This window comes from Poecilia mexicana, unplaced genomic scaffold, assembly GCF_051168715.1.
Source record: "Poecilia mexicana isolate PSO_F unplaced genomic scaffold, ASM5116871v1 scaffold_5, whole genome shotgun sequence".
Taxonomy (NCBI): Eukaryota; Metazoa; Chordata; class Actinopteri; order Cyprinodontiformes; family Poeciliidae; genus Poecilia; species Poecilia mexicana.
In genome coordinates, this window is record NW_028263374.1 from 9,166,887 (window position 1) to 9,181,781 (window position 14,895).

At 41.5% G+C, this 14,895-nt stretch overlaps 2 protein-coding genes across 2 annotated transcripts in view; one reads left to right on the forward strand and one right to left on the reverse strand.

Moving 5' to 3' along the window:
- r3hcc1 (R3H domain and coiled-coil containing 1) lies at window positions 1–6,147 on the forward strand. Its single transcript, XM_088005969.1, has 8 exons — window positions 1–38; window positions 3,463–3,600; window positions 3,791–4,334; window positions 4,641–4,813; window positions 5,298–5,368; window positions 5,456–5,551; window positions 5,623–5,730; window positions 6,107–6,147. Exons 1-8 carry the CDS (start codon window positions 1–3, stop codon window positions 6,145–6,147), a joined length of 1,209 nt encoding a protein of 402 aa, XP_087862095.1.
- The window catches only part of loxl2a (lysyl oxidase-like 2a), a 25,408-nt gene continuing 16,301 nt past the window's right edge, over window positions 5,789–14,895 (reverse strand). Inside the window, exons 6-14 of the mRNA XM_015003627.2 lie at window positions 14,648–14,831; window positions 12,761–12,912; window positions 12,499–12,666; window positions 10,132–10,297; window positions 9,090–9,330; window positions 8,744–8,859; window positions 8,439–8,575; window positions 8,059–8,170; window positions 5,789–6,947 (exon numbers count right to left, since the gene is read on the reverse strand). Of these exons, the coding sequence (XP_014859113.2) occupies window positions 6,877–6,947; window positions 8,059–8,170; window positions 8,439–8,575; window positions 8,744–8,859; window positions 9,090–9,330; window positions 10,132–10,297; window positions 12,499–12,666; window positions 12,761–12,912; window positions 14,648–14,831 (1,347 nt within the window). The 3' untranslated portion in view covers window positions 5,789–6,876. The remainder of the gene's footprint in view (window positions 6,948–8,058; window positions 8,171–8,438; window positions 8,576–8,743; window positions 8,860–9,089; window positions 9,331–10,131; window positions 10,298–12,498; window positions 12,667–12,760; window positions 12,913–14,647; window positions 14,832–14,895) is intronic.

A 14,895-nucleotide genomic window follows, 5' to 3' on the forward strand; every position in this document is an offset into this window, starting at 1 on the left:
ATGAGGAAAAAGAGCGACCGCGGTTCTAGTTACCTGAGGTATAAAGCTACTGTACAGGAACTGTTGCGATTTGTTCTTATGTACAGATTCATTAATATACCGTCAGTTATCAGCTATGAAATGAAACTGTTATGGAAGTTGTTGGAAAATAATATGGTTATGTTCAGGGGTGAAAGTAGTTTTGAATTCTTTGGGGTACTATGACAAAAGTATATACCTCGGGGCAGTCACCCCCAAACTGCAGCAGTGGCTAAAACAGATCCCAGGAACAACATCAGACATCTCAGTCCAGAAATGTGCAGTACTAGGCACAGCCAAGATACTACGCAGATATATGACACCTTGAGATGCCATGAGACCTAAATTCTGAACATCATTTCATGGAGTGCATCCCAGTTTTCCATGTCTGGCATATAACCATTCATTTTAGCTTTTAAACTGGTTATATTGATCCTGTGTCCAGACAGAGGGATAATCAGTAGGTTATGGAGAAAATCTCAACCTCAATATTTCCACTAAATAAGAGGCAAAAAAAAAAAAAGTTTGATAAAGGAAAAGCCTCTCAGACTCTTACCTCAAAGCAAGATGCCAAAGAGCACCAAACATTTTTTTTTTAAATTAGACAATTAATTTAATTTCACATAATTATCACGGTAGAAGTAATTTGTTTGTTAAATACTTAATGAAACATGTTTAACGTGTTTCATGTTTGTTGTGGATGACGTGATACTCACAGATGAACGAGATAATTAGTCCAAGTTTGTCGTTTATTGAACGTTCAGGAACTACAGCGGCTGTAAAGCGCCAAGGCAAAGGCGCATGTAATGGTAAAATACAGGAGCAAGGTAAAATAACCCTTTTACAACACCCGTTGCCATGGCAACCGCCACGAGCCGAGCAGGGACTACATTAAAAACATAACATTCAGTCCGTTACGATATTATGTTTCAGGCTTGATATTTATTTTGTGATCATTAATAAGCCTCTCATGAACACTGCGGTGGTTGATTAGTTAATTTTAAACTCCTGCTCTGCTAGTTATTTTGGTAATGGCACAGAATTGCGCAACACCTTGTTGAAACAATAATTACTTAGATTATTATTGTTGTTGGGTCATTAATTTGAAAACGTTTTGTTGATTATTTTGTTGTTGTTCTTTAATAAACTTACGAACGTTTTAAGCCAATCGTAGGAGGACGTGCTGGTCTCAGCGTCCTGGCCGCGTTCAGTTTGTCACCAACCGCCGAGATCGACTCAAAACCTTCCGCGATCGACGTGTTGCACCCCTGCTCTAGCAAAGCACGAATAGTTTAGAAACAATATTTAGGATTGTTCTTGAAAAAATAATCAGTCACGGCTGATTAGTGGGTGCACTCACGGCTGGACAGTGAACCCATTGATTTTTTTTTTACATCACACAGCCGTTCCCCTTTCTTGCAGATTTAGCGTACACCCGCTAAATCTTTTAGGGGTACGCAGTACCTGACCGTACCCGCATACTTTCACCCCTGGTTATGTTGATTAGATCTTTTTTATGTTACATGAGTCGAATCTGTTTAGCTGTATTCTGTCTTTCGGTGAACATATTATTGTACAGAAAAAAATACAAATACATTGTATATTGTTTATGCCGTAGCATACGGCGTAACAAATGGGGGTTAGTTTGAGACCCCCATTTGTCTCAAACTAATGGAAGCTGTATGTATGACAGCTTATGTATGACATAAGCTGTACCTTTGCATTAAAGGTTCTAAAGAAGTTGTTTATTACAGAAATAAGTATATTGTAGAATAACAAAGAAAATAACATAGACACAGTGGATTATTTTTGAGGAAATATCAGATATGGTGCTGTTTGGAAATGTTTAATAAATCAGAACAGATTCCAAGCACAGATTTGTTTTTGCCTCATCACTCCCGCTTGTTCTATCCTATTTACAGGAAAATCAGCATGTTACACCAGTCCTGGTGCGTGTAACATATTCACATTTTGAAGTACTGAAATAAATGAACATTTTTATTTCATTATTATTTAGAGAGACACACCTATTGTGTTTTAAAATTAGTAGTTTATGAGAAGGTTCGACGTGAACTTATTTTTGATAAGTTTTTGTTTGTGGAATTTTGACATTGCTTTTATTTTGAAAGAAACATGCCGGATATGTCGTTGCTCCCACAGCAAGAAGGAGGAAGTGGATAAAAGCAAACATGTCTTATTCGGGTTAATATGGTAGCGGGTCATTAAAACATGCTATTTCTGTTCTTTTAACATTGGTTAACCGTAAGTTAAAATAAACATTTGGCTAAGCTATTATTCATTCAGGGCCGTTATCCAAAGTATGCTAGCTCTCCTCTAGTTTTAAATGTGTACTTAAAACTATAAACGCAACGACAAAACTAATTTTTCTGTCCTGCTTGACGTTAATTAGCGCAATTGGAGCTATAGTTTTTAACAAATCTGACGGTTGAAATCTGCATTCAACTGTCGAATGCAGACTGTTAAAACAGCTGTGATATTTTAGCTAGTTAGATCAGTGGTACGTTAATTACGACTGTTCAGACCAATAAAAATTCAACAAATAGTCTTCGTTTCTCTTGGTTCACCCTGGCGTTTCCTTGTTACGATGGCATTTATCTTCCAAAGCAAGAAAATCAGTTTTTGCATCATGTTTTGGATGATCTGGAAACATACCAACAGAAAAGAAGCCTTAAAAAGTAAGTAGTATAGCTTGCCTCCTCTACAACTAAATAAGCTCGAAGCGGCTTCAACGCTCGCATATTATGGCATCAATTCTGTATCGCTTCAGATTCCCCAGACGACTGTATACTGCTGAACATCCGACATTGTGACCCAAAGAGGGCGCTGTTAAGAAACTAAACTGAAATTCAGATGGTTACTACTTTGATTGCTTTTATCAGAAAATCTGACCATATTATAATAATAATTAAAAAAAATAAAACATTTAAACTTCAACAAAATCTTTAGGCTTATGGTGTAATAAAATGTTGCTCTATGTTGCCAGAGAATCGTTATATATGTAAGACTGAGAAGAAATATTTCAGACAATTAATACAGGGGTTCCCCAAGGTGTAGAAAACCAAGAGTACCGTTTACTCTGGCTTTTTACCTGATAACTGGTCGGTTTCTGATTCCCCCCCCCCACCCTGTTCCTGACTCAATCAGAAGATTGAAGTTCCTGGCTTTCTTATCACGTCCTCTGTGAAAATGTCAGCATTTCGAAATGCATGAGCCGTTATCCACTGATTTACTTCTGCTCATTTGAATTGTTTGGAGAGCACTCATAACACAGAATTTACATAGTGAGATGTCTTTAGTAGGTTTTTGATGTACTTTCTTGTGTATGACATCCATCCCTGTAACACTTAAGAGATCCACTTTTGTATTACTTTAGAAGCTGACATCTTTTTTCCGTCTGCCCTTTGTGTGTGTGTGTCTGTGCAGCGTGCTTCTGTTCCCCCCATTACCCAGCAGACTGCGATACTTGATTCACAGGACAATAGAAGACATACCAGATCTCACCACCTTCTCTGTAGGGGAGAGCTGGTGCCGTAGGGTGGTGGTCTGCCCTTCTGAGCTCAGGTACACGTCTTCCCTTTTTAAATATATGCCTCTGCGATTAGTAGTGAAGATAAAGGTGGTTCATATTATCAAGAAGCAACACCAGGCAGCTTGTCTGTGTCTTTTTGTCTCTTTTTGATGTGTGAAAATTGAGACAGGTTGTTGAAAGAAAATCAGGGTAACCCTACTGAAGATGTTTGTTTTTCTGTAGGGCTGAGTCAGAGGAAGACAGTGATGTAGAGACCAGCAACTGCCTTTCTGAAGAGCACCCTGGCAGCAGGGTGGTGAAGGAACCCGACGTCAAGGCGACGCCTTCGGCCCCGTCACAAAGCCGAACACCTAAAAGGCCAGACCAGCCCCTGTACCTGCCGCGAGCCGTTCGGAAGAGGCTGTCTCTCCAGGACTCGCAGGGCTCGGCTGCAAACAAAGACATAAGTTCTGCTCAGTGCTGCAGAAGCTCTCTTTCAGAGTCTTGTTCTTGCCCCAAGGCCACAGAACAAAAAGTTTGCTCGGCCTCCTCTGCACAGGAAGCCTGTGCCGCTGACGGTGTAACTGGGGTGCCTGAGAGCGGTTCACAGCTTTGTCCCCAGGAACAGACTCAAAAGTCGGCGCTAGGGCTGGATGAAAGCGAGGCGGTCATCTGGGACCAGTCTCTGTCCTTCGCAGAGATGAGGTTGGAGGAAGCAGAGGGAGAAAACCTCAACAATGTTCAGGCTGAGGATGCAAGCACAGATACAGACGATGTAACTGAACAGGTAGGTTGTAGGTCTTATCTTAGAGGGTTTTTTTCTAAATGTTTTTTATAATTCTATAAGACTTAGGTCTTATAGATTCTATAAGACCTAAGTCTTATAGAATCTATAAGACTTAGGTCTTATAGATTCTCTATAAGACCTAAGTCGGGACTCCAGAACATTAATAGTACTTTCAGCCAGAAGAAACATGTTGGCAAATGCTAAAGATTTTCTAAAAGTCTTCCAGCAGCATGGGAAATGTAAGAACCTGAGTAGTTTCCTAATCATGAGGTGCTTTCTGCTGTTTTTTTTCTTCTTCTTTTTCAGATTAAGATGCATCTTAAAGAGACAGGCGTCTCTGTTGAGCTTGTTCACAATGACTACGCGATCTATGAGAACGTGTTTCTTAACTCGGATGACTTCAGCCATGTCATTGAGATTTATGACTTTCCATCTGTTTTCAAGACTGACGACCTCCTGGATGCTTTCACAGAATACAGGTGGGATTATGAAGTTATGATCCAGAAAGTACTCCACATATAAATAATTGCTGACTGGAGGGCTAGAAAAATAATTTTTCAGTGCTGTTTTCACTTCCTTCTTGATAAGAGTTTTGACAACTACGTACTTTTACTTTTTCACAACTATGCACTACTTTGCGTTGTTGGGCTGTCGCATAAAACAGATTGAAGTTTGTGTTTTGGGTCAAGAGGTCTGAACTCTCAAATAGACATTTTCCAAAATGTGTTCAAATTAGTGCTGCAGCATATCACACATTTGTCATTATTGTGATATCAGTGTGCAATATTCGTATCACAAAGGACTTTTTAGCGTGCAATAATTTGTCTGTTTAAGGATCCTGATTAGTCTCAGCCAATAGTAGAAACTCTCACTGTGCACTCTACATTGTATCCCACAGATAGATATAGCTGTTTATTAATTTCCTCCCTCTCTCTTCCTCTTTCTCCTCCCATCGCGTCTCAGTGACGGTGGAATGAAGATCAAGTGGGTGGACAACACACACGCTCTGGGCGTTTTCTCCTGCCAGGCGGCAGGTCAGAGCTCTTTCCACTGTACACTAAATGTGATGAACTGTTTGAACTCATGGTGACTGAGGTCGGTGGCGGTTGTCTTGATTGCAGCGCACCACGCCCTCTCCATCTGCCACCCGCTGCTGAAGACTCGAGCTCTTTCTGAGGGGAGTAAAAAAGCCCAGGGCAAGGCGGTCAGAAGGGCAGGTAGGACGCTTTGAGCTACAGTTTTGGTGAAATCTCACTAGTCGAATTAAACGGTTTGTGTCCTCTTCAAGAATTTCTCCAGCCGGTGAAGGAGCGTCCCAGGACAGACTGCGCAGTGGCCAAACGGATGGTGACCAGAGCTTTAGGCATACCGGGAGGCAGACTGTACAGATATGAAGGTGAGCAAAAATGTACACACACACACACACACACACACACACGCATGATTGACACACGTTGCTTTCAACATGTTTTTATTTAAAACCGTTATGCATTTCCACATCCACCTCAATATATTAAAACAATTAGCAACTGAAAGGATCCTTGTAAAATGAAGGATTGTTACAGTTCTACATTCAAACATTTACAAATTCATTGAGAGGCATTTTCACATACAAGCGTGGCCATTACAGTAATTTCACAAAGGCACCAAAGTCCCTGATGGAGATAGTTCAACAAGACATTTAGAAAACAGGCGCAGATCGGAGACGAGCGCTTGGTGAAAACAAGCGACCCCTTCTCCGTTTCTCTTTTGTTCCGGTTTAATTTATGAAGGAAAATCCCTCACAGACTTTGGAAATCGCTGCAAGAACTAATTCCAGACAACCTTGGCTTCTGTTGAACACGGCACTTCCAGAGAAAAAAAAATAAAATAAATTGTGACTTTTATTTCCCTGTCATTTAGAAGTGGATACAGTTTGTCACAATGTTTAGCTAGTTAAATCCAATCCTGACAACAGGAGTTTTCCCGTCTTGACAGGAACTTACTTGCCAGAGGCTTTGGCTCGTCTCTCTATGATGAATTACAACATTTGGTTTTGCGTGTGGAGGGAACGTCTGGACTCTTAACAGTTTTAATTTATACAGCTGCTTCTTATCACAGCTGCTTGGGATAAATGTACAGTGTAAGATTATGACAATACAAATTCAGTCACTACTTGCATTAAGGAACATGGTGTCTGACTTTTGGTTTGATGCACTCCACACATTATAAAGCTTTGGTTTCCAATGCACTCGTCGCCACACTTGGTTTAATAAGTTACGTGGCTTTAATTCTCATTGCATCACAAGCACCAGGTCAAAATAACACTTTCAAGAACAGCAAGAGACTCTAAAACACACAGTTATGTACAACTGAATGGGGGGTAAATGCATTTACTGAACAAGCAGCTCGTTTTCCTATGGAGCTGTTGTTTATTGTACCAGCTGAACCCTGAGCACAACGATGATCCAGCACTGCTCCAAAGATGCAGCGTCACACAGCTCCCTCTAGTGGTTGTCAGAAGATTTCCTAGTTCCGTCCTTGTGATGGGCCCTGCTCTGGTCTACCTGTGTGACAGCTGGTTCGTCAGCAATCCGGGAAACGTGTCCTCTACGTCTGAACTTAATGTGCCACCTGTGAAGACAAAAATAAAAAATCTAAGAAATTCACCCTGCCCCCAAAAAAGGCAAGTTTTTGACCCAACTTTTTCTTCTTTATTTTTTTGTTTCTACAGCCGGACTAGACAGACCCGTCTCCAATCAGTAGCTCTGAAGAGCTGCCTCAGATTTCTGTAACTGAACCCAACTCTTGGTTCTCTTTCGGCAACACTAATGAGGCACATATCTCAACAAGGACGAAACGGATATTTTGGTCATTTCAGATGGGTCCAAAGTCTCAAAACGTTTTAAATTAAACTCTATTGCATGTTGGTTTCACCTGAAATATGTTCAGTTGGCAATATTTAAGATTGACCTTTTTTTCTTTTTGTTGTCCTGGTGAACGAGAACTGGTTGCACAGTGTGAGTGATAAGTTTTTAAAAACATTTTTTTTAACATATCAAAGACTTGTTCACAAAGTAATTTTCAGGATTTAAAGAAATATTCTACATTTACCGATGGTTGTGTTCTTTTGTTTTTGTTAAAACTGTTCATAGTCTTTAACAAAGATTTAATAAGGGCAAATTACAAGGTATTCTATATGTAATATTTATTATTTTTTCCCCCCCAATTTACAGTTTACTAATTGTAGTTTGAGCCACGGTAATCCTAACTGCGCTACTGTTATGAGGACCAAAAGTGCCACAATTTATTAAATAAGTGTTATAAAGGATAAGATGCCATAATTTGATTGTGGGACTTTTGGCCTTCTGTTTTTATGTCACCTGTTTTTTGTTACCGTTTTCATAATTTTTGAATCTTTAAAGGAATGTTCAATCGATGCCTGACAAAGTATTGAATTTTGTATTTAATAATAAAAAAAACACTCCATCAGCTTCTATTCAGAGATTATAAATCACTTAGTTTGTTCGATTGTATACTTCTGCACTACTTCCATCATTCAGCTTCACTGCCATTCACTGAATTGCTACAGTACTGCATGGTCTCATGAAAACATTGACACTGAATATAATATTGTGTTTTACAAAAAGGAAATGCGAGAACAAAAAGCTGGATTTGTATAAACAACATGTAATATTTTGTGACTTATACCACAGTCCAGTCTCGGAGGAGAAGTTGTCCTCACCTATATGACAGTTGTAGGTCCATATCCGGTGTCCGTCGTAGCGAGTGCGGCACTTCATAATATTGTTGGTGAAATCGGATTCTGCAACCTCGTAGTTTGGGTTTATCACGACCTGAAAGAAAGAACGGAGTCAGAGTTAATAGTATTGGTCTCAAAAGAGGTTTAACTGCGATAGTCGACCAGATAAGATGTTTAGTGTTCCTTAAGAGCCTTTGCTCAGTTGTGTGACATGTTAGACGGTGAACGGAGGAAAAAAAAAGGCAAATGTGCAGAAAGAGGGTCTGTCTGGTCTATAGGAGACAGCAGGCTGATCTGAGACCGACTTTTCCTCCAGAAGTTGAATATTTCATAAGGTGAGACCAACAGAGCAGATGTTGTACCTGCAAGAAGTAATCTCCCGGCTTCACGTCTGTGATGTCGATCCACTGGCAGTCGATGTCGTGCCTGTACGTGTCCCAGCAGCCGACTGTGATGCCCTGAGAGCCAAAGTTGGCACATTCGTACCTTTTCTGTATGCCTAAATGTCAGAGCAGATGTTTACAGTTTGTGTCAGAAGGATCGGTTAAAATAATGCTCATTTTAATCACGGAGATCAAACAGCACGACGGCAGAGTATTTCTTAAAGGTAGTTTCAGTGTTAAAAAAAAACATCCAGAGTCTCTAAATTGTAAAACGGAAAATCTACCTTCATCACAGTGGGTGTCCTCCAGACAGAAGCTGGCTTTATGTCCCTCTGCTACTTTAGTCCCGTTCAGACTCAGCAGGTCATAGTGGGTGAAAACTTCCATACTGTGGTAATGTCTGGATTACACAGGGACACAGGGAGAGTTTAGACATCCTGAAAACAGGCACATCTAGGAGCTTTACTAAATCTTTTAACAATCTGTTAAGATCTTACTAGTTTTGCCCAACAACAAGTTAGCCGATGTACGTTCACGATTCGTAGTAATGGTAAAACTGAATCAGAGTCTCCGAGTAGCTGTAACAAGGTCAGAAGTACAGCTGCACGGCGTGTCCAGGTGAGGTCTCACCTGTGACACTCGTGCCAGACCCAGGACTGCGGCGACGCCCGCGGCCTGAAGTCCGACAGGCCGTTGTTCTGGATCTGGGAGGAGAAGCGGAGCAGCCGGCGGTAGGAGCTTGGCTCGGCTTTGTCGGCGGTGCTGGACAGACAGCGCTCCTCGTGGGCGCACTGCAGAAGGTACAGGGGCCGGTCCTCCAGGTACGTCGTCTGCTCCACCACCTGAGCACTGAGGACCAGGTCTGGGGCCGCTGGGAGGACGACAGCAGCATGAGCGGAGTCCACAGATTCAAGATTGAGTTTTTTTTTTTGTTTATTTTACTACTGTCCATCACAACTTTGAAATTTTTTAAACAGCAACTAAACAGTTTTTTTTTTCTACATACAGGCACTTTCAAAAATATTGAACTTTTCTCATTTTGTCACATTGGAAACAAACTTTAATTATTGGCAATTTCAATACAATAAACCAACAGGAAGCACCTCGTTACATGAAGGGACAAATACATATGGTTCAAAAGTATTGTCCAAGTAAAAATCTGGAAAGTGTGGCATGCATTCTTACATATTTTTAATTTGTATTCCACCCTCTGCAGCGGTGACCTGCAAACTTGAGCCAATTACAGTTGCAGTTTTGGTTTTTTGGGGGGTTAAGTCTCTTCCACCTTTGCACATCTGAAGATTGAAATGTTTGGCCATTCTTCTTTGCAAACTAGATCAAGCCCAGTCAGATTGGTTAGAGAAAGTCTTTGAAAATATATCTGTCATTTTCAACAGGATCAGAAGGCTGAATGGAGACGAGCGCCACAATATTTTAATGAAAATCCTTCACTACTCTGTCACCCTATCACAAAGTCTCAATCAAATTCATCGAGGTTTGCGGTTGTAATGTGACAATCAACCAATACCATTTTCCTGTTTTTAGGCCACATGTTTATATTTTATCCTAAGGTATTAACATAAATATGAAATGTATACTCTCTGAACTAATTTCAGAAAGTATACATTTAGTAAATGAAACATGAACATGGTGTTTTTGTTCCGTCTCTTACTCTGAGTGCAGGACACTCCAGCAGCGAAGCGTCCGCCTCCTTTCGGACAGCTGACGTGTTTGCCGTGGTGCAGACACTGATCCAGAGTCAGCTCCGTTCCCGAACATCTCACGCCGCTCATCAGCACAGAGTCGGCCGATGAATCTCCCTCCCAGTACCACGTCTCCTGAGAATTTCAATCAGAAATAACGCGCCGTATAACTAAACAATCAAGATTTTAAAAAAAAGATAAAATGCATTCCTAAGCGTAGGCATAAAAAATTCGAAACTTATTGGTTAAGTATGCAAATAGTTACATAAAAAAAAAAGAATGGGACTAACTGTTTAAATCCAGGCATAAGCCGATCAAGTTTTGTTCCTGGCAACCATACTGATTACCATGAGGTGTGTGGGGTTGTTTTGGATACGATGATATAGATACATTATAAAGCGATTATCTAACTGTTGGCACTAGTCCAATCAAATAATTTATGCCCACCTTCCTCAGCCCCTTCCCGCCTACAGAAAGTAAGGAGCTGTGCAGATGTTCTCCTCAGCCCTGACTCAGCTTTGTTGCACAATTTTGCAGACCTTATGGAAAGCCTGTGCAAGGGAAAAAGTCAGACTTTCCACCAACGACCATGAAAGTGGAGGATACAAAGGAAGCTGGCCTGGGGGTGGGAGGGGTGATGCATATATTTGCTGGTGGGCTGAGGAGAAGAGCAGATATGCAGAAGTGTAGATTTAAGATCGCTGTCACATGTTCCGTCTGGTGGTCAGGTCCGCCTGGAAAACCACCGGAGCAACACGGGAACTAGACTCTAGTGAGTCTTAAGAGGACCTGCTCTGCAGTAAAAAACCACACAGACGAGAACTTTAAGTTTGGGATAATTATCTGGATGTGGATTATGCGTGGCCTGAAATTTTAAGTTGGCACAGAGATGCTCTCGTCGATGTAGAGCGTTTGCCGGACCTAGTCGAGGCTCCGCTCGTAAAGCTGCAGTTATCAACACTCCTCCCTGTAATTTCCTCGCATACCTTCCAGATTTGGATCATCTGAAGCCATAAATTCTCCAACATCTATAAAGTAGGTTCATATACAGAGCAAATCGTCTGGGTGTTTTGCTCGGTGTCCTTTCACCTCGTGACATAAGAAGGAATCAATCGGGACAGAAGTGTGATGCTGTTCCACTGTTTCCATGTGTTTTTGTTTTTTTTTTTAAATTAGAGGCTCCTTTACACTTCAAAGATCTGCTTGCATTTTTCTCTAAAGTCTTGCTGAGAGGCTACACTCTTAAATCTGCCATAGGGTTACCTCCATTAACCAACCTTCTCTACTTACAACCTGGTTTTGATGTTTTTTCTAAACAAGTGGCATCTTTATTTTTGCCCCCCTGGGATAAGTAAAGCTAATTAGAGACGGAGAGCTAATGCCGTACACAGTCGCACCAAACAGGCTTAAACTGGGAAGAATCTCATCCATTTCTTTTGTGGCTGTAACCCATCATCATCTCCTGCCTCCAGAACTGCAGTGAGGTAAATCTGTTTTATTAGCATTACTTTATGGAAACTGATCACGCGCATCTCATGTTATTTGATCCTTTTCTTCCAAATTGGAGGCTCTTTTTTTTTTTTTTTTTTTTTTTACAAGATCCTGGCTGTGTTTTTAAGACATGTAGAAGAATAATCTCCTCACAAAGACATCGTGGAAATAGCAGAGAGCAAATGGGACCATATAGGACACGCATCTGGAAAAACTGAGAATCCCTAACAATGATATTAATGTCAAAAGTACAAAATTGTCCATTTTTTCAGGTCTGTTCTGACGAGCAGAACTCACTTTAGAGCTGTTGTTTTCAGTCCTGGTCCTCTCAACTCACTGCCCTGCATGTTTTAAGCGTTTCTCTTCTTCCACGCTCCCAACGTCCGCAGGTGTGTCCAAAACACAAAGGACAGTGGATTTAGAGGGCCAGGATCAAAAACCACTGCTTTAGATAATAAAGCGAAGCCTGCACACACTTTTCTACTGAAGGAGAAAGAAAAAGGAGAGAAAAAAGTTATTTCTGGCCAGGACCTGTCATACTTCATAAGAACTGCAGAATTCCTAGGAAGTCCTCATGTGTCTCTGCAGCATTTCTTAGTGTAGTAACCACTTTTAGCATTTGTTGGTGACCGCACTTGGAAAAAAAAATGTTCTGCATGAATAATGATCAAGAAGCTGCAAGAAAAGAATTATGTCATTATTTTCTTGCAGCCCTGGGAGGGAGAACAGATTTCTCTGTTGTAGGGGGATGGATGGGGGCAGGCTCATCGTATTCAGAGAAAAACACAAGCAGGTTAGCCGAGAAGCTTTGGGTTTGGAGGAGAAACCAGAGTTGGAGAAGTCACCTGGAAAGCATGGCTGGCGAAGCCCAGGCCCAGCTGCCTGCACACCACCACCGCCTCCATGGTTCCCCAGCTGTCGCTGCACACCGAGCCCCACACCAGAGAGCCGTTCCTCTCCGCCAGGACCTCCACACGACCCTCGTAGGGGTTACGGCCGCCGCTCAGCCGGAGCTGGGCAGAGAGATGGTTACGTTTGCGCGTCGTTCAAAACGCAGAGCGGCGCATTTTCTTTAAAAAGCACCAACCACGTGGAGTCAAAACTCACTCGGCTGTGGAAGCCCATCGCAGGAACGTTGCACCTGACCGCGGCGTCTTCCTCGTGGCTGCAGCCGATGGAGTCCTGGTTGAAGTAACACTCGGTCAGAGACTTTTCAAACCCGGAGCATTGCACCTCGTTCATGTGGACAGCGCCCACTCCTGCAGGACACAGCAAGCGCACGGGAAAGTCAGGACTCTACTCAGGAAATGACAAAAAACATTATATATATATATTCAATCTTTCAGCACCTGTAACTTTCTTTCGAATGAAGTTAAATCTGATATTTTTGTCACATGATACCCCCAACCCTTCCCTTGTTTTTCAGACAGAATGTTCCATAAAGGGGCAGATGAATATTACACTGCAAAGAAAACAAGCAGCTCAGCTATGACGGACAAAAATGAAACTCTGAAGGGTCATAAGAAATACTGCCGCCTCCCCTGAAACATCTGTAATTGCCCTCTCCAGATGTTCTCTGGGCTGCACCCCGACATTCAGCAAAAGGGGGCGCCGTCTCCGCATTAGGCTGATTTGTACAGCTGATCAGTCACAACGTCTCGTTAGTGACAGGATTTACTGACATTTGTGTACTCCGCTAAAGCTTCTCAAGACAAACTGTTTCCAACTCTGTGGGGTGAAGGTTGTAAGGCGAGAGGTTAGCTTGACCAGGAAGCCCTGAAACGGCCTTGTCCGCGCTCCAACCCAGAATTCCTCTCCTGAAACTCATAAAACATGTTTTCTTCCCTGGAACATTTTGTGCACTCCTCTGTTTTGCTTTGAGAAAAAGGCAGAGGGAGGGGGGGGGGATACTAGTTTTCCTGCAGCCATATGAATTTTATAAAGCTGTGGGATATTGCATTTCACAGATTCAGTAATGGGCTCGGTGTGTAAACACCGATGTGCTGCTCCATACGTTCTCTATTGCGTTTATGTGCTGACTTCAAGTCTAGACGGGCTGAGGTGAGACAAAAACAGGTGGCGATGCAGCAGCCAAAGATAAGGTGGAGGTGAAGGTTGACCTCTCGCATTTTCACAGCTGGACATACAAGCTCCTCCGTCTCTGGTAAAGATCCTTTTAAAAAGACATTTGTTTTCAGTTCAGCAGAATAATCTCTAAAAAAAAAAAAAAAAAAAAAAAAAAATCCAACCCTTTCTTTAGATTTAACGTGGTGAAGTACAAAATTAATCAGTGGTGGGGAAAAATAATGGAACAAAGAATAGAACGACACATAGCAGCTAATAATAATAGGTACAAATTCATTAACTAAATTTATTTTACTTTTTTTAAGCTAATCAGGGTGTGAGGAAACTTTTACACATCTGAGACTTTCTGCTTTCCTTTTGTAAATATGCGAGATTTATGTTCTCTCTTCAAAATGGGAAAGCATTTCAGGTAATGAAAGTGTGCACTGATCCTTGTAAGGAAGGAAGTGGCTCCAAAAGTAGCTACTTGTCTGAACTTGATTGTATCTACAATCAAATGAGAATTAAAAAGTTAAAAGCTGGATGAGGAGTCAATGTTATATCTCACCACTCCGAACAAAAAGAGTTTTTTTTTTGTTTTGTTTTTTTTTAATTCCCACAGCTCCAAATTTTGTGAGAAATTAACCGTAACAACTATTCCTTATAAACACATCTTTGTTTGGGGTGCTAGTAATTACAAATTGTACAACAGGATGTTTCAAATGTGAAGAAATGAACGTTTTTGTGTTGTTTTTTTCTTTTAGTTTCAATGCTTACAGACATTGAAGTTGAATAAAATATTACTTTGGAAGAGCTCATCTTAAATTCAGTGGGTGTATATATATATATATATAATTATGTTGGTGTTTTCTTCAATATCAGCTCATGCATATTTTGCAATGGCGTCATCGGTGATAAACTCCTGGTTACCTTGTCCCATCCGGCCTCCAGTCAGGGCCTCTTTGGCACTGCCAAAGCCCAGCTCCCGACACACCACGGTGGCTGCTCTGATGTCCCAGTTATCGTCGCAAACGGTTCCCCACTCTCCGTTCTTCAGCACCTCCACTCGACCCTCACCTATCATAGCCCCGCCTCTCAGGCGCACCAGGGGTTGCTGTGGAAACATCACACGAAATAAACAAGACTGTGGATATGTTGCAGATGGTGAGCATTTAAAT